The following is a 20,984-nucleotide window of genomic DNA, read 5'->3' as shown; positions in this document are numbered from 1 at the left end:
AAGGGGCCATTAGGTTTGCAATGTCCGTTTTCAATCACGAACCTTTTCACTTGATTAGTTACCTCTTTAAAATTACCCTCATCAGTAACATATGGCGAAGATACAATATTTTTCATGGTAGAATATAATTCACTTTGATTTTTGCCGGTACCTTGTTGTGGTTGTTCTGGATCTGGATATACACTGATGTTGGGTGCTGCATCTGATAACACTGGTGTACTTTTAGTAAGCTCCGATTCTTCACTTCTGGAGCACTGCTCAATCGATTTTTTAAAATTTAAGTCATCATTTTTCAAGTACTGACTAATTTTAGGTAACTTTTTATTTTTTTCTTCAGTTTCCTTCTTTCTCTTTCGTTTTTCGCTCCCACTTAAATATTTTCTGAAATATTTAAATGTATCCAAAATAGGTATGTAGAAACCAATGAATGCATTTTAAAATGAATAAGAACCTGCAATCATCGGTATTTTGATTGACGGGTTTTTGACGGGCATAAGTAAGTAAAATAACTCGTCACGCGTGCTTCTCTAAAAATGAATAAATATTAAATTATAAATAAATAAAAATAAATTCTGCGTTGCGGTAGATCGTTCAGCTTCAATTCTTGCATCAGCTGTATTTTGAAAGACTTCACACCTAAATCCTTTCGCAAAATTTTCCACGTTGTTGAGTAACAGAGGCCCAACTGCTGCAAACGGGGATGAATCGATAACTGATGGTCATCATTAACACTGGCCGATACAGCTGCGATATTTTCTTCAGTTCGCACTCTACATAAGCGTGTTGGTGGTTTGATGTCAAATAATGTAAATTTGGTTTTAAATTTAGTCACAATAGCTCGAATAGCCGCTTCAGTGGGTCGATTGAACTGTCCATAAAATGGAAGAAGAGCGCGATAAACTTTCTTAACAGAACACGCATTTTTATAATAAAATTCATTGATTTGCAAGCGTTGTTCGTTTGTAAGACGATTCATGGTTAAATTATAGACCAAACTGAAGATGTTTGACAGTGAAACAAAACACGAAACGTGCGTCAGCTGTTTAAACCAACTGTTTAAAAAGATAATAGCTAAAAAATCACCCGCTACATATGTATGCATATGTAAAGGCATATTACATTTAAGTTACTGCTATTTGAAAATAAGTTACAATCATTCAAGTTCTATAATGTTTTCTCGGAGTTGCGTGATCAGAAAGTGGACATCGGATACAGATGATTGAGCGACACGCATACCTTACGTGAACATTATGGGCCTTTGACTAAACGATTTGTTTCGACTCAGCACTTTGTAAATACGTAAGACACTAAAATTTAAACTGGTAACTATTCATACATGTAGCCGTATCACAAGATAATTTTTCTATGGAAGATCAGAATTTATTGGTCCAAGAACAAAACTGCTAAACACATACCCCTAGGTAGGTAGGTATAGTGGTTGCCATTTGACACACCTAGGCCTGCTGTAGGCCCAATGTGTGTATCACCAAGGCTGCCCCTCTTCTCGCTCTACATTGTCCTAAATGAACCAACCTGTGGTTTAAAATTTTTATATTGGCTATTTCTGCCAAGTCATTCAATGAACTTTTACCTAGAATATTGAACCTTCTTCTACCCAGAGCCCTGCGCCCGCATAGAAAGTGTTCTATAGTCTCTTCTTCTTAAATGTCATTTCAGCTTCTGCAATAGTCGTTATAGGGTGCCCCCAGTCTGTTGGCATGCCTGCCTATAAGACAGTGCCCTGTTAGAACCCCAAGAAGATTTCTCATGTCCTTCCTGTCCAGTTTCAATAGTCGGTGTGTGCGGCCCATGTTCTATTCTGGCCACGTCATCCTACTTGTTCCCCAGGCCAGGGACTGAGTCCACAGCAAGTTGGCAGCTTTGATCGTGTGCTTGTCTATTAGCAGCTTACAATTTGCTAGAGGCATGGGTATGTTCGCTTTATCTGGTTGGATTGGTTATGTGGTACCCAATCTCGCTATTTATCTGCTTTGCAGTTGCATTCTATGTCGCTGTGACCCGGATTCCAGAGAAGGTTTATTGTAAAATACTGTGATAGTTCTGTCAAAATGTCGATACATTCTTTTACTGTTTTCGAGATAATATTAGGTGATTGCAAAGATTTTAGGGGCGATTGGCTATCTGAATATATACTTATTTCTCTTGTGGTGAGAACACTTTTCTGAAAGACCAATAGGCTTTCCCTGATATTCAGAATTTCAGCTTGAAATACGCTACAGTGATCCGGTATCCGGAAGGAAATGTTGACATTCATTTCCTCAGAGTGAAGGCCTGCGCCTACTTGTTCATTGAGTTTGGAACCATCAGTATAGATACTGATTCCGCATCTATTGTCCATTGCCCCATTGTCCCAATCTTCTCTCATTGGGAAAGTCGTGGTAAAGGATGTATTTATGTGCAGCTCTACTGAGTTACAAAAATCTGTCGTTTAATGTAAGAAGGGGTATTCGTCTAGTTTACTTGCGTTACCCTTCCTGTTAGTGGCTAGGAAGAAGATTTTCTTAACCGAAGTGCCGATTTCGACGCCAGTTGTTTGCTGTAGGCCTCAATCGTTAACAAATGCAGCATGCCATTCATCGCTGCCGTGGGCGTAGCCTTTAGTGCTCCGCTTATGCAGAGACTATCCCCCTTCCCCTTTGAATACTTTCTAAATGTTTTACCATAGTTTTTTTCTCAAGTGATGACCACCAAACTAAGACACCGTATGTCACGATTGGTCTTACCACTGCTGTTTATAGCCAGTGTACTATTTTTGGGGTTAAGCCCCAATTCTGTTGCATGTATAGAGTGCTATGGCTGATTTCTTTACTCTATCACTTAGCGTTTGTTTCCACGAAAGCTTCCTATCTTATACTAGTCTTAGGTAGCTTCCCCTACTGACAGTGTGATTCCACCTAGGGTGGGGGGTTTTCGAACAGGTATCCTGTGTTTTCTGGTGAACATGATTAATTCTGTTTTGTTGGGATTTACCCAAAGACCTGCCTTATAGCAACTGTTCTATAAATTTCACAAGTCCCTCGGCGACACCCAAATCAATCATCGCGCTTGTTATGGCCCCCGTAAGATGTTGTTGAAAGCGCCCTCAATATCTAAGAAAGCTACCAGAGAATACTCTTTATTTTTTATCTCTGTAACTACTGAATTTAGTGCTGTTTCTGTGGATTAACCCTTAGAGTATGCATGTTGTGTATATTAATCGCTCTAACCTCATTAACCTCCTTCCGGCATTTGGTATAAATACGGCCTTGATTTCTCTTCATCTTGGGGGTCGTAATTTATTTGTAATGTAGCTCTAAATATAGTTCTCAGCCATTTCATAGCACATTGCCTGTTGCGGTTGCGCAGGGATAATCCCACATGGTCCCGGTGTTTTATATGGTTGGACGTTTTGTACAGCTCACCTGAAGTTGGACTACTGGTGGTTATAGCTTCCTTTAGATTACCTGGGAAGTAAAAAATTAATCGAATGATTAATCGCTGGACTCTGTCCAACTGGAGTCTGGCTTCTGGAACCCCATGGGTTGAGCGGACTTTGTTAGGATTTTTCCTACGGATGCCTCTACCATAGTCTCGATCTTCCCACAAAAAGTTCTCCATGAAAACCTTTCCACTTTTCTTATATATAGTAAAAGTCTCGTTCGCTTTCGTTTCGGGAAGATTTGGCTCTGTTGAATTGCTTCCTACAATTCTTTTGTCACTTTTTCAAGTCGTGTGACCACCAGGGTGGCTTACTTTTCCCTCTAAGCTTGGCTGCTGACAAGCCTTGTGCAAAGCTTGGTTCCAGCAAGTAGTGAGTCTATTGACCATGTTATCTAATATCTCTATGTTAGTACTGTTGAAAGGGGAATCCACGGGCAAACGCCTTGCTACTTCCTGAGTAAACCCTAGACAGTTTGTTTTCTTATGGTTCCTGAATTTAAGTGCTTTAGAATAAGTTACCTCTTCTGGAGCGTGCACTCGATATATCTGTACAACATTATTCAGGAAGGTGTTACCCAATTCGTGCCGGTTTACTTCAGCTAACCCAGTAGATTTCCACCTTGGTTTTCTAGGGAATTGACTGAGAAAATCATCCTGAAAAAAGCAGCGCACACAGAGTATAAAAACAGAAAACCAGGCGAAACTACACACTCTTCAGTAACCTGAGACAAGAGTGCAAAAATCTCTGCAACAAGTGTTATAATGTATATGTTGATAAGGTAGAAGGGTCACTGAAAGGTGACATCAAAGCCTTCTGGAATTATATCAAGGATAAGTAATATAACATTCCAGCATCCATGGTCTGGGATAATCAATCAGCATCAAGTGGCGTGGAGATCAATAACTTATTTGCACAGTTCTTTAAAAGCATATATGCACCGGTGTCTGACGATAGCGTAAATCTGGCACACTCACACCCTTACACGTAATCGGTAAACTTAAATGACTTTAAGCAACTGAACTCCTTAGATCCTAGTAAAGGTGCGGGACCTGATGGCCTACCGAATGCCTTTCTTAAGAACTGCGCCAATGGGCTCTGTGAGCCGCTGACACATATTTTCCAATCGTCTCTGCAGTGTGGTGTTTTTCCTACAGACTGGAAACTCTCGTACGTCAGCCTCATTCATAAAGAAGGTCCAAAGAATACAGTCACGAATTATCGGCCAATCTGCATTCAGTCGGCCTTGGCTAAACTTTTTGAAAAGCTGATCTTACCACAACTCTCTGCTGCTTTTGGTCCAATCATCACCACAAGACAGCATGGTTTTATTGGTAGCCGTTCAACGTCAACTAACCTTTTTGCCTACACCAAGTATGTATCTACTGAACTCTCTGAATACCAACACCTCTGTCCATAGCATCTATACTGACTTCAGTGAAGCGTTCGATCGAGTTGACCATGACATGCTATGCAAGCTCAGGAAATATGGCGTCTGCGACAAAGCATTAGACTGGCTTAGGTCATATCTAGCTGGTAGACACCTGCAGGTCAAAGTGGATGGCCACCTATCCAATGAATATGCGGCTAACTCTGGTGTTCCGCAAGGTTCTCACCTCGGTCCGATTCTTTTCAGCATATTCGTGAATGATATTGGCAACGACTTCAACTCGGAATACCTACTCTTTGCGGACGATCTTAAAGTTTATCGATCAATCACTAGTGTGCTGGATAGTCATCTACTACAACAGGACGTCGATAATCTCTCTGACTGGTGCACAAGGAACAAAATGGATCTCAACTTTAAAAAGTGTGCTTTGATGCCCTTTTCGAGATCGCGAACTCTCTTACCTGCAGTATTCACACTCAATGGTGATAAAATCACGATTGACACCAAACTAACTTTCCACAAACACATAGACGGAATAACTCAGAGAGCTTTTAAGATACTCGGATTTAGATTTAGATACTAGGAATAGTAAGGACTTCAAGAACCCCTACTCCCTGATTTGTCTTTTCAAAACTCTAGTTCTTCCAATACTGGAGTACGGATCCATAATCTGGTCTCCATACACTGAAGCAGGCATTACTAGAATTGAAAGAGTGCAGCGTAAGCTCTGCAAGATCTTAGCCTTCCGGCATTCATCATCAACCGTTTCAGCTACATTCGGTACAACATCAAAAGTCTGCGGGCTCGCCGTCGCATAACTAATCTGGCGTTCTTCTATAAAGTGGCAAATGGTATTATTGATGAGCGGCCTGCACCCATTTCCATTGGATCCCGGAAATTATTCCTTCGGAATCACCCTCATCCAGAATTCCGATGATGATGCGATTGCGCGCACTTCCGCAAACATTTTGTCAGGCGCTATACCTCGATTCTTTGGTCTTTTCGCTGACGGTTTGACCTATTCAGTTGAACTTTGCCTTTTGGTGGATGTTGACGATGTAGATGGCCTTTCGAGAGTGAAGTTAGGTAGTACCTTCTTCGCCCACTCTATCGACTCCTCCACTACCTTTGTCAGCTCCTCCGCTGTTGGTAGCGCTTCGTGCAGCCTTTTAAATATCTCGACAGCATTATGCCTTTTCGAGTACCCTGCTTTGGTTGGATCCGTGATTTGCTGTCGGCCATTTTCCGGCGAGAGAACTGGCCTCGGTGCTTCCTATGGCAGTATCTTCCCCTAACTTGTCGACAAATTGGATTGGTTCCGGCTGTCACAGGAGGCGCCAATGTACTGGAGCTAGGCTTAGCCTCAGTCCCAGTGCCAGCGCTTGTCGCCGTTCCACTCTAACAAAATTTGACTTTTGTCTTCGTGGCGGCAGATTGAGAGCTCGTTTTGAACACTGCTCGTTTTTCCGATATTGTTGTCCCTTCTGGTTTATTTGTTTCTTTTTGTTTTTCTTTTGTTCATGTGTGGACCCACGGGTATCGGAGAAGAGCTCCGAACTACACAGGCAAGTCTAGTTATTACGGAGGGTGCCATTTATCCGTAAACTCACGTTACGAATGGGCTATTTTGAAAAAGGCTCCCAGCCAGGCTGATCCTCGGCACAGGTGGGTTGACACCTTGATCCAGCCCTTTATGTACTATGATGTACTATTGAGGAGTAACAAACACTTGCCCGTGAAGTCTTATCTTGACTACCTGTCGTCTGCGTACAGAATGAGAACTGTGGTACCTATTACCAAGCGGCACCCTCGGGGAGGGTTCAGTAGAGGTGTTTTTGCCAATCAACGCACCTCTATCTATTATTTTTTTAGGCGGGTGAGGTAGGATTCAAAACGCGTTCGCGTTACAGCGACCATCGTCTATTGCGTTGAGTGGTGTGTCTACTAAAACAATCCTTTCTCCTCTTCTTGGGAAACTCTCTCTCTCTCTCTGCATTACTTCGGGAGAATCCAGAATGGTGCCGATGAAGTGGACCAGTTCTATTCACCCACAATTGGTTCCTGCGACCAGGGTTCTTCCCTTTTGACATAAGGAGGTTTTATGTCTTCGATTGTTTGATAAAATTATTTCGAAGGGTAATCAGATACAGTGCTTAAATTTGTTCTTGTGTAATGAGTGATTTTTATACACATATTTAGAGTGGAATTCGTGGTTGTGAGAATGTTCCGGTACCATGTCTTCAAGTGCTACAACCTGCATCGAAGTTAACTTTAACAACAATGGCATAGTTTCTGCAATGGATTTTTTCCTGACTATCAAGATTAGGTTAAAGGCTAGGAATCCTCTATAGACATGAAGCACCAAATGACGGGACAAGTTTCTCTTAATTAATTCTCTCGGCTCGACAAAATAATATGAGTACCCCCATTTGTGGAACAGCATAAAGGCATGTGGCACAAATTGGATGCGAAGTTCGGATAAACATCTAGCCTTTGTTAGATATCATATATTATATAAAATTTGGGATATGTTCATATGCACATATAAGTATGTTTGCGAATATGTTTTAAAACCGACTAACTGGCAACTAGAACTTATTATACATTTTAAATAACTAACTTTTCTGATTTTCTACATTCTGTTAGGAGCATTGTTTTTGTACTTCACTTAAAAACATGCTTACATACGCGTAACCTTTGATGCTTCAGCGGAAATTTCCGGAATAATAGTGCATGTAAGATCTTCTTTATGCAATAAAATCACAACTACAACATTTTTCACTTTCCCTTCCGTTTGCTACCACTTTACGCTGTTACCGCCTTTTTATTGTGTCGCTCTGATTTTTTACAAGCTCATGGACTTGTATTTACGTATCTTTAGGAGCACACACTTTTAATAAAAACAAAACTTTTTAATACCATATATACGTGTGCTAAATCTATACAAGTATATGTATGTATATGCATGCATACATATAAAACACGATAAATTTAACAGTATTCATTTATATATAAAATATGTTATCCATGTAGAAATAATGGGTTTTAGTAGCTTACGTAATGCATGTATGTTTTGAATTGTTTAATAGATAGAATTAAATATGGCTAAATCATTATAAAGAAGGATCTGTTTAGAAAGCTCTGTCATATATGTGTACCCATTTTATAAAATAAAATAATTAATAACATTACAGTTATATTACTGTACTTTATTCAAAAAGTGTTTGTGCATTCTTCTCAAAAGTGAAACTTAGAATAATACAAAAATAAATCTTGCACTAACAATTTAATCCCTTCACAATTTACATAAACAATACTATACAACCTTTTATGAAAATTGCGCAATACTCCTTGAAATACATTTTTATGTTTATACAAAAATTTAAGTGATCATGCTAGGATCAGCCTTTTAAACCTATTATTATTAAGTGTGAAATATAATAACACAGCAAACGTTGGGGGGAAGATGTTAATACCCTACATGCGCGTTAGCCCTCACCGGATAGAACGACACTCTGATGTTTGGTCTATAGCTGGAATTTTGTTCAGAAACGAAACATGTTCAGCTCTCATTTCCTTTGAAGGCAAACTTTTCCGTCAAATCTGTATCTACTGCGAAGCTGCTACGAATAAGTAAAATGGGTTTACTCGGTTATATTGATAAACTTGCGCGCTAAGCCATATACAGACTGAGCGAGTTAGACTTATGTGCGTACCAGGGCAAACAAAGCACTGCCGGTGCACCAGACACTTGCTAGAGCTAGTTTGGTTAAGACATTCATTACTCCGCAACCTGCTATAAGACCAGCTAATAACCAGTGCAGCAACGCACAAGCTGGTAGTCTAAAATATCCTTCTCACGTGATTTGCAGACTATTGTTGGCCTCAACAGATTTAGGATAAGATGCTGAGATTAATGTGAAATTTGTCTAGAAGATGACGAAACTTCTTCCATTACATATGCACATGGCAAGCCTTCGGTCGGATAAAGTACATGCACTTTGGCAGGCGTATTTTTTGGGTGCAGAACTCAAGGAGCTCAATCCAGAAATTTTGCGATTTGCTTGGTAAGGAGGAGGCACTTTAACGAGGTACAATGGATAAGTATCTACATAGATTTGTGCGACTATGGGACGCTACTAATCTCCAAATAAATAAATAAATAGTATAAGCAACTTTGATGAAGAAACAATAAATACCTTTGCTAGGCATATATTAATACTTCAAAGAAATTTCATAATAATATATATAATAATGGTGACAGTGTTTTGTCAGACCTGAAGCGATGTGCGAGCACTTTTAGCCGACAATTTAGATACCATCGTTGGGTTGATAGATCCGTATTACCAGACGGTTTCACTTTCAAATCCATTAGTTCGGTCGGTATAAACAGACGGTTCTAAGTTACCCGGCACTATACGCGGCCAAGACACGCACTTCAGGAGCACTCCCAAAACATGTATAGGGAATATTTATGCTGTTGAAAAATATGGATCCAACGGGAGTAGTTTACATCACTAGATTCTGCACTCTGTCCATGGCATCTCTTATTATCACTGAAAAGTGGGCAACAGGAAGAGTGCTCCCACTACTGAACCTCACCAACCAAGGGGAGCCATTCCGGTAGTGAAGGCTCTTCAAACTGTTTTATTCGTGGTCTTCACGAAACATTTGACCACATGTGCATATCAACATGGCTTCCGGAAAGTTCACAACACTTAACGCCATAAACACGCCCCTGCGAGAGAATAGATCTAGTTCCGCTGGACCTACCCAAAGCTTTCGATACAGTTAGCCATTCCACCCTTGCTTTTAAACTTCTATATTTCGAAGATTCCTCAACCAATAGGGGAGTTTCTTTGATATCATACGCTGGCAAGTGTTATGTATTGGGGTCCCGTAAATGTTTAAAAATGAAATGCGAATAAACGAATCTGATGATGCTATATACAGTGTTTTAAAATAATGAACTACTACTACAGGTTGAATGCTTCCTTGCTGTATTTCGTATTACCGTTGGTGTAAAAACATGAAGGAAACTGCATAATTAGCATATTTTTCTGGTACTAATATATTTTATATTCTTAGAGGGTAATTTTTTACCAATGCTTGTATTTTGAATCTTGTTTGTCGAGCGAAGTTTGATGAAAAGTAGTTGTTGTTGTAGCATAAATAGTAGGCCTCGTCAGTGCAATGTAATTCACCGGTCGTCTTCGTCTAGCTCATCTAACGGTAGGCCCAGGAAACTTGCTGGGAGAGGGGTATTAGATGAGTAGGTTTGATGGGGCATGTTAAAAAGTGGTTAGTGCCGTGCGGAGTGCCTGCATATGCTGGACATGTAAGGGGTTTTCAATAAGGGCGGGTAGATGTTGAAATGGAATAAAATGGCGTTTGCTGTGTGGCACGTAGCGCCGTCCAGCTGGGACCACATGTCGTCTAGGTCCATATGGTTCATTATGGGCCATAAGAAATTGGAAGGGCCACCACGTCTACCGAAAAATGGGAGCAATGCGCGCAACGTTCGCGTTAATGAACACTCATTTATAGTGATAAAGTTTTATCATTTGAACGTGCTGTTCAATCGTGTAACTTGCCATTATGATTTGGCACAAACAACTGAATAATAAACAAAAGATTGATTGATTGAAAGGACAGATGTCACCAAAACAAAATGGCTGCCACAGGGCGCCAAAATCGACCCGCGCCAATTGAAAAACCCTTTATAAAGCCCTAAACTTGTTTGGTAATGAAAACTACAGCTTAACTGTTAAATTGGGAAACGTACCAGACTGCTTATGCTCTGGACTCAGATTCAAATATCTTAGTACTCGTGACTACAGTGGGAAGTGAAGTTAACTTGTCCTTCAACGAGTTACAAATATCACCGAACCCACGAATAGAAATTGAATAAGCCTTGCGATCAGATATCCCTGACAGGCATAAAGAGATAATCAAAGCTAACGATGCTTTCAATCTCAGTAGCTCTTATTGAATCGATAGAACAAAAACTGCGGAAAAAGTAGTTTTTCATGGCTAAAATGCACAAGCGTGACTGTCACCTACGACGACCTCATTTACCAGTTTACTCTGAGCAGGATGCGTTTTGCTACGTTTTTAGAACTAAAATATCTGAAATTTTATTATACCTTAATATTTTATACATTCCGATAAAAGAGCGTCTGCACAACTTTGTTGTTTTAATAATTTTCCTATGATCTTAATTTGTTTGTCGTATTGGAAAATTCGTGATTAATTATAAAAAATATTAGGCTTATAATCATTACCGGCAATATGAAGCGGATGATATTCTCGAATACAGCAAAATATATTATATATACATATTTACAAAAAAAGTGAGTTTATAGGCATTTGCACGTGTACGTCCGAATGCAATTCTATAACAGATATGTATGTAAGTATGTATGTAACTGCTTGCAAATGGAATGGAATATAAACGTCCAACATTAGTTGGTATCTTACGATGTGACGCCTTTGGTATATGTATGCATGTATGGACGAGTATATATTTTTATTAAATTTTTTAATTATTGTGTCCGTGGTATAAATTTATACAAAAACATGTTGGCATACACATGCGCATAAGCATATGTATATGTCATATTGAAATGAGTTCGCTTACAATACATATGTATGTATGCATACATGTACATGCACTCACACACCAATACTCATGAATTAAATTGCGACATTAGTCGGCATTGGTGAATTCACTCGATTAACCCATACACTTTCTGACCTTTGAACATTGTATGTCCGAGACCGAGAAATGACCGGCTTTACTAAGCTGTACGCCAGTTAACTAGGTTTTAAGTTTTTAAGCTCTTATATATACAGGTATAAAGTTATGCGTATGTGTTTTGCCATGTGTTAGTAAAAATACACATAAAGAGAGTTGGAGCGGAAACCCTTTAAAAAAAAAAAGAAACGGTAACGGTTTCAATAATCTAAATAGCTGAAAGCAGAAAAATCAAATCGAAAAGCGGTACCGGGAAGCTTCAATGTAAAAAGTTGGTAATAAAAAATACCCCATGCGATCCTGAATAGAATCCGCTGCGAGTAAAACTGTGTACAAGTAGTATGCACAATGTTTTATCGATATTCAGAACTACCAAACAGTTTTGCCCTTTGAATATGAAGAATGGAGAAATCTCGAGCAAAGAACTCTGCAATTATATTTAGATTTCTATTGAATATATATGGATTTTCATTAGGAGAGCTTGAGCTTTAAAATTAAATAAAAAATGCTTTCATATGTACTGACGACGATCCCTGCAAACGAAATAAGAGATACAATGGGGAAGGTGCCTCTGCCCGGCTGGTTGATGTCCTCATTATATATGGGAAAGTAAAGGCTGACATCACTGCCATTCAAGAAATGCGATGGACGGGGCAAGGCAAGAAAAACATAAGACCTTGCGCCGTTTACTACAGCTGCCATTTAAAGGAGCGCAAATTCGGTGTCGGATTTGTTGTGAGAGAGAGACTTCATCGCCAAGTACTGTCGTGCACTTCGGTGGACGAGCGTCTCCCAATAATCCGTATCAACAAAGCCCGTTTTTTTACATCTCGTTCATTTGCGCGCCCGCCTCGACGGGCAACTGAGCAGTAAAGTCCTCTCTCGGCGAACAAAACTAACACTCTACAAGGCTCTCATCATGCCCGTTTTAACGTATGGCGCAGAAGCGTGGACGATGATAACATCCGATGAAGCGACGGTTGAAGAGTTTGAGAGAAAGATTCTGGGGAAGATATTTGGACCTTTGCACGTTGGTAACGGTGAATATCGCAGTCGATGGAACGATGAGCTGTTTGAGATTAAGTACGACATAGACATAGCGCAGCGAATAAAGAAGGCCTTGGCTTCACTTGGTGTATCCAACTGGGGCCGGTTAGCATGAGAAAGAAACGACTGGCGCGCTTTGTTAAACTCGACCAAAATCGCATAAGCGGTTATCGCGCCAATTAAGAAGAAGAAGTTTGTTTACTAACCAGAAGTGAGCCATACACTGAAGATGATTTTCTCCTTGTGGTCCCATAATGCATAAATGTCATGTTCCCTTCGTTGCTAGGAGCAAAGGGATATAGAAATCATTTTCGTCTTTGTATAAGAAGCAATGAAAAAATAATCACCTTTCAACATATCTCAGCTTTAACATTTTCAAAATCTCGGCTTGAAATATCTATTGTGCTCCTTCATGGATTCTGAGTACTTCTCTGAGCCCAACTTCCTCAATAATGTTTGGCATTTGTCCTATTTTATTGAGTTTTACTCATTCCTCTGGCAAAGTATGTTTACCCAGGTGTTCGCCCCGCGATGCCAGCACATGATTGGTAATATCATCTTACTCTTACATAATCTGCAAGTTCCATTGGAGTATATCCCGAGGTTAGTAAAATGATTATTCAATCTGCTATGTCCTGTTAGAATTCATGCGATGATTCTAGAATTGTTCCTCTCCAATTTCATACAATCTTTAAATCGGTTTAGGTTAAAGCTACCTATCATTTATTTTGATTGCAATAAGCCCTGTAGATTGTCCCAGTATGATCTTCTTTGTATTTCTTCGACTTCCCGAAGATAGAAGTTACCCTGCCCTATGTCACAAAATGGCTTTGGATCAATAAGTAGGGAGGCCGCCTCTCTCCTGACTAATTTATCAGTTTTTAGTATGATAGCGTGTAAGTTTGAAGTTGCTCAAAAATTGCGTTTGTTTATACAATAAACTATGTTTTATAAAAAACCAACGAAACAAATATAGCGTAAATAATAGCGTGAATATTGTAAGAAGATAAAATGTCTTAATTATGCTCTCATAATTGTATGTATGTATAATATATGAAAATAATATTGATTCTTATAGGAATATACACCTATGTGTACACACGAATATACACAGAAAGCTTGCTGAAGCACATCTGATAACAAGCTGATAAAATATTTTTAGACGATCACTATTTTTTATGCTCTCCCGCGGAACAATAGTAATAGTTATTTTCATAACAAACAGATTCTCTAGATATTAGAAATTTTTCTGTTCCGTACAGAAATAAAGCACAAAAGTTTTCAGCCTCAGTGGCTGATTTTACATAGGAGTTGTATGATGTAGTTCTTGGGTAAAAAAGTAATTAACTATGTATTTGTAAACCTTTGTAAACAAGATCCATTACTTATGATGATGTCGGAAAAACGTCGAGGAATCGAAAATATCGATAAGACCAGAGAATATATAGACAGTATATGGACCTATCACAGATGAAGAGCTTGAGCTGCCTCGCAAGACCTGCGTTATCTTGGCACCATTACGTTTAGGATATTATACTACGTCAAATACTTATCTATCCATAATTGTCCCAAGCCACTCACCTGATACCCCTCTCCCTGTGTACCCAACCCGTCGAAACAGAATGTCTCTTGAGCGTATAACTACACCGTAATGGCAGGGCTTGATGAACTGCTTCAAAACAACATCGGATTGTGGACAATTGTGGATGGGCGTTGTTTGGCTGTAAGCGCGGGTACATAGGTATGTACGTAACAAAAAACATGGCTATTATTTAATTTTTGAGTCTTTTGTGGTCGTAACACCTATAATTAGTAGCGCTTACGTATGATCTTTCGATTGGTCCTGGTTAAGAAACTTACTATGGGCCTAAAAAGCTCCTTTAGTAGTCAGTATCAAACCTCTGAGGTTATTTCTGCCATGAAAATACTTCTTTGAAAACAGTATAAAATTGCTGTTGTTGTGGCAGCTTATAAAGCGTACCGGCATAAAATGCAAGTCCATTAATTGGTAACATGAAGACGTAAAAACAGATACGTGTTATTTTTTTATCAATTTATCTTTTTTAGCTGTGTTTTTCGAAACTGTCAAAATGAATTTTTACAGCTCATAATTTTATATTCAGCAATCAATTTAATATGAATACTTCTGATTTTTTGCAGCGAAAAATTGGGACCGGAGTGGGTCATGAAAGGACACAACGGTAGCAAGTAATAGCGAATGTACACAGAGACGTATAGATGACATATGGGCGAAGATATACAAAATTTTAGATATATTCAAGCACACTTGTGTCTATGCATAAAATTTGTTAAATTAAGGAATAAGCGCAGATTGGTAATCATTCCAACTATAAAGAAATACTCAAAGCTACAAATGCAAAAGGACATCGAAGGAAAATACTTTCTGTGACCTTATATATTAGCCCGATAAAAAGCCAAAAGGCCATTACAAGGTGTACAAAGACCAATGATGCAGGTTCCAGAAAATTTGGTATCACTATATATTGCAACTTGTGGACAAAATGGTGCGGGGCTGGGAGCGGATGAAAAGGAAATAATATTGCTGGTATATGTTATCTTGGAGGCTAAAAGTGGAAAGGTAAATTGACCTATATGCATTTAATTTGAACGAGGGTGTTCAAATTTTCTTTTATATCTGAAATAATGTCTGTGGGTCAGAAGGCTAGATTTTTGGGTAAAAGCCCGCAAACTTATATTCATATCTACATACATATATATATAAAATAAAATGCCTACTATGGGTGTATGCCTACAAATAAGATCAAATTATAGTTATAGTTATAGGTCTAGTATGGAGATACTTAAGTTGGTTTCTTTCTAGATTTTTAAATCTTTTAGTGTTCTTAGAAAATTTTTCTCGGTTTTTATTTTTTTTACTGTCTAATGCACATAATAAACTTCAGTGAGTCAAAATGAAATCATTGGTGATAAATTGTGAGCAAAACCACTGTTCATCAACTTGTGCATTAGAAATTGGCAAACAACAGGTGCAATTTTTAAAACGTTTTGCGAAGAACATTATGATTTAGGGTGTTTGCTTGGGATATCTAGCTCAGTTTCCCAATAATTATTCTAATTATCGGGAAGAATTTTCGGTTCATTGTTTTTAATAAATAAATAAAAGCTTTTGTAATTTACTTCATATAACTTCATGGCTATAAATATGTTACATTCACTCGTCAGTCCTGCCGGTTTCAAAAGACTGTGCTGCCAAAGTAATGACGAAAAACAAAGCGAACAGAATGGGTTTCTATCATATCTTTGTTGTTGCATTTGCGAGAAAAACTTTTATCCGGAGCCCGATCATTGGAGCACAGCTATTAATCTTCGGAGTTCTTCTTACCGCATTCACAGCGTTCACCGCATTAATAAGCCCCCTATAATAAAATGAAATTGCAATATTAGCTGTAGGGTTGATATAATCAGCAATTTCAAGTATAGGAGTATTATCTTCTAGAATAGAATTTTGGTTTAGAAAAATTAGAACATACCAGGAAATGTCCCTATTTTATTTATGAAATGTCCGTACATATATATACCCTAATGCAGGGCGGTGACCACCGTAGCCGAATTAGTTGGTACGTGACTACCATTTGGAATTCGGAGAGAACGTAGGTCCCCCGCTAATAGAATTAGAATTTTTCTAATAGCCCTCGGCAGGCAATGGCAAACCTCCGACTGTATTTCTGGCATGAAAAGGCTCCTTATAAAAAATATCTGCCGTTCGGAGTCGGCTTGAAACCATCATAGTTCCATCATGGTGTGCGTCTTGATGTTGTTCCACAAATGGAGGGACCTACAGTTTCAAGCGGACTCCAAACGGCAGATATTTTTATGAGGAGCTTTTTCATGGCAGAAATACACTCGGAGGTTTGCCATTGTCTGCCGTGGGGTGACCGCTATTAGAAAAATGTTTTTCTTAATTTAGGTGTTTCACCAAGATTCGAACCTACGTTTTCTCTGTGAATTCCGAATGGTAGTCACGCACCAACCCATTCGGCTACGGCGGCCGCAGCAGTACATACATCTATACTATTTCCCCTACGCCCAAAAATGGCCATACTAGTGGGATGCCTTGTATTATTTTCTATCGAGTAGCATCTTGGAGATTCAGCAAACGACTTCTTAATTTTAGAATTACCTACAATATTTTCAAAAATATTTTCCATATAATTACTTTCCCATAGTCCCATTGTAAGATTTAAAGAAATACATTTTTACGAATATTGTTATGCTCCTTCCCATTTTTGTAAAAGTTTAGCTTCTGCTTACTAACCGGCTGGGTTTTTGCCAAAATTTTTTGTTTTGCATTTTGCTGTTTTCGAATCAGTGCTTTCTATTTATTTTCTTTTCTGTTCTCTTCCATGTTTACATCAACCTAACCCAACTTTTCATATTTATTTACAAAAGTCCCCTGCTTTGACACGTTGCAAGCAGCTCTCTCTCATAGCTTATCGCAGCAAAATTATTCTCCAGATTTAGCCACTTTCTTTGTAATATTGTATTCTACCATTCTTCATAATGAAAAGCTCAATATCATTATCCTCCACGCATGCTCAGACTCAGCTCAGTATGTCTTGAATAAATTATGAACCGTACCCCTATGTACTATATAGTTCTTGAAACTGAGAATGTTGTTAAGTTAATTTCTTCGTGGGTGAATCACTTCTAGCCCTCTCCAATTGGCGGTTGGATGGATTTAACAAAAATAATAACGAAATAAAAACGCAAAAATATATTAATTTTTTTCTTGGAGATTTTAAATAAAAGTTGAAATACTTTACGATCACAAAGAAAAGTTATTGGTAGCACATACAAAAATTGGGGCAGATTGTGTGTCAAGTTTGTTCACAAATTTTTTTGTATTGTAATTCTGCACATTTTGTTTCATGACTATCTCATATATTGTGCTTCGTATAACAATAAAATCTAAAGTTTACTTGTATTGATAAAAATATTAAGATGATACACATGACTTCTAACTTCGCATGTTGGCTTTCCTTCCTAGCTTTTTCACCATTCTGCCTTCAAAGCGAAATCTTCGCTCGCAATATTCATGAATCTTAATTAAAGCGACTTTCTACTGAGAAATTAAGTCCAAACTGTTTATTAAAGTTTTTTTACACATCAGTGTGTAATATCAACTACATGTATGTATGCATGTATAAATGTTTAAACTATTCCACGCCAAAAAAAAATATTCACGATAAAGGCGACACTGGGGTCACGTCACTCCTGCAGCTACTTCAATGTTGTATTTAAACTATCTCTACTTGTGATGTCTTCTATTGGTTCAGATATGTAATTCACCAAAGAAATTTGCATATTTGTATTTTTTTTGTTTGTCTAGAATCGCTGAATATTTCCACAAAACTCATTAAAATTGGTGGTATACGATTTTGCCATTATGCCAGCTTTGTCTAAAATTTTACATATCCCCATGAAACGATAACGATGAGGAAGAAAGTAATTTTTCGGTGTATCATTAGACATACATAAATATCATAAGTATGTACATAAATACATGCATAAGCTTTTAAAATTATGGTTACTAAGATTTCGATCGTACCATTAATTTTAATATATTATATAATTTTATAAGTTCTTCAATGAAGGGATTTGGAACTCTTTTCAATCATTTTGCATATACTCGTACACAGAATTCATAAAAAAGGACAACTCAACTATGATAAAAATTCAAAGTTTTTCCTTTTGAGTATACCATACTACTTTGATCAAAAAGTTTCCGGAACAACCCCCAGGTGACGCTTTAAGTCAACTATTTGTGTTCTGTTTTTTTGCTAGGATGCCATTGCTTGACGTTTGTAAAAGTTACGCCATCAGAGAGGGAATACTTGAACATTGCTTGTGGATCCGTTCAGAACATTGTAGTTGTTGATTTAGGCTTGCGCTATGTTGGTGCAAAGTTGGTTTCTAAGGCTCTGGATTGCATGCAAAAAAGAGACGGTGCTGATATCGCCAAAGACATAATATCTAAGCCTGAATCCGACCTAAGATATATGAAACGCATCACTAATGGAGTCGAGGCGTTGATTAATGGGTACAACTAATCTATAAGTAGACATTAGGCGAGTTAGTGAAGAGCTCCGAATGAATGAAGACCAAGAAAACCACATCGATTTCAGTCAAAAAAGAAAGCGCCCACGGTTTTTATGGATTACAACGATATTGTGCACCACGAATTTGCGCCAAAAGGTCCGACAGTTAATAAAAATTCACCAAAAAAGAAAAAAAAATTGGGAAAATCACTCCATGGATTTTGCACCATGATACACCGTCGCGCAGTACCTTCATTATCCGTGAATTTTTGATCAAGAACAAAATGAATACCATCCAACAGCCATCGAATTCTCCTGATATGGCTCCCTGCGATTTTTTTCTGTTTGATCGAGTCAAAAAACCAATAGATATGCCATTACGGTTACAAACCACCACAAACATACGATTGATACCTTGCGCAGAAGTACACGCTAGTTGGGATGGCTTTGGCTGATTAGAAGCAATTCTTTTTTATATAAATTTGGTAGGTCACGACCCCGACTCTTTTGGGTCAATCATCTTCTAGTTAGCAACCACACATCCATTAGGGGGAGACGTAAAGAAAGACACTTTGTAACAATAAAAAATGAGGACTCACATTTTGGTAGAATAGAAATGTAGACAGAAAACAGGTTAGGTTTTAAAGATAAAAATACTTACATGAGACTTAAGTCCTTAAGTGCATTATTATTACAGTTAATGCCACATCACATCATCATCCGTAACATATGTAGAGTATGGGAGATTTTTAAATTGGGGTTCTTGTTCGCCGATATATGACTCAGTTGTTGTACAAGTTGCTGTTGTAGTAGCATAAACATTCCACATACATGTTTGGGAAACGCTGCTGGAGTGACAGTCCATGGCCGGAATTAAATCCGGGTCGTTCCGCTAACGTAGAACCGACCCACGGGAGTTCTTACACACTCATTCAAAGCAGCGCTTATTGGTAAGGTATCCCTTCGTTGGATTTCAACCTGAAATTATTTTTATTATTTATTAATACTGCTCCAATTGCTTGTCGTTATACCAAATCACATTTCCATGTATTGGGGATATTCCCATTAAGATTTCCTGTTTTTCTTGTTCGTATTATTTGTTATCCTGAACTATCAATTATCAAGTTATCCTTAATTATCAAAAGAAGAGAAAAAAACAAATTATCCATTCTTCATATTGGGATTTTCAAAAGAGTGTAAATTCATAAGGGGAATTTTCCCCATGTCTCTTTAGCGAACATTTGTTAGTTAACTTCTAATAAAGTTTGGAATTTAGTTTGCCTTCGTTTTTTCAAGTTGCCAAAATGCCTTTTCGCCTCTTAGGTTCCTTAACACTGGAGTGTCGCCCGTTGAGTGCAAAAAATTATAAATTTGATTCTTGTTTATACATATCTTTTATTATTATTAAATTATTTTAATTTTTCTTCTTTATTCTCTAAAATATTCACAATGATCAAACTAATCCGAAGTTAGCTAACCAGACTTCGGTGAAAACAAAATTTCAATTTTAAGCGATCTTTCTGCTCAGTTTCCACCGGCTAAGGCCAATATTAAGCAGAAATTTAGAAAACTTCCGTCAAATATAGGTGCATACACACATATTCAAGTATGTCTCCCACATAAAAAATAAACCGAATTGCTTCAATTTTCAGTTTTCAATTTTAAACTTTGTTATTTTCTTAAATTGAGACTACAAAATTACTGATTTGATTCCATGTAATTTCATTTGTAATAAAATTTTTCTTCGACTTTTTCTTCAGTATCCCATAATATAATATATATTATGTATGAGGTTGTGAATGTAAATACCTTATACACCTGTACATGAAAACTTTATTTACGTGAGCAGTATTTGGCGCAATGAGTTCTCTTAAACGAAAGGGTACTGTATTTATTATTTTAAGTGTCTCTTTATAATATTTATATTTCAATTAAAGCTGACTTACGTATGCCTTAAGATTTTCATATGCATGTGTATTTGCTCAATTAAATATTTGTATATACCTATGTATTTATATCTATAAATAAATAATGAGTGTAAATATTATACAAATGCATCCAGTGGTAAATATCTACATATGTATGTACTTACATATGTAGATATATCGTGTCGTGTATAGGCGTGTGTATATGTATATAAAAATACATACACATTTCATGAATGTGTGTGTATACACTTAAACATGCATATGTATGCAAGAGCATTACCTGTGGCGTGCGGCGCAAATACACTACAAACATACATATATATACACGTGTATTTGTTCTTAC

General features: G+C 37.8%; 1 protein-coding gene across 4 annotated transcripts in view; it reads left to right on the top strand.

Annotated features, from left to right (window-relative positions):
- Window positions 1–20,984, top strand: part of LOC128868532 (RNA-binding protein fusilli-like) — a 75,908-nt gene that overhangs the window by 7,121 nt on the left and 47,803 nt on the right. For all 4 annotated transcript variants that reach the window (XM_054110725.1, XM_054110724.1, XM_054110723.1 and 1 more), the window contains exon 2: window positions 14,794–15,232. In XM_054110725.1, the coding sequence (XP_053966700.1) occupies window positions 15,101–15,232 (132 nt within the window). In that variant the 5' untranslated portion in view covers window positions 14,794–15,100. The remainder of the gene's footprint in view (window positions 1–14,793; window positions 15,233–20,984) is intronic.

Source organism: Anastrepha ludens, chromosome 6 (assembly GCF_028408465.1).
Source record: "Anastrepha ludens isolate Willacy chromosome 6, idAnaLude1.1, whole genome shotgun sequence".
In the NCBI taxonomy this organism is placed as follows: Eukaryota; Metazoa; Arthropoda; class Insecta; order Diptera; family Tephritidae; genus Anastrepha; species Anastrepha ludens.
Note: the sequence above shows the minus strand (reverse complement) of the source record. Positions and strands in the feature narration are given on the sequence as shown.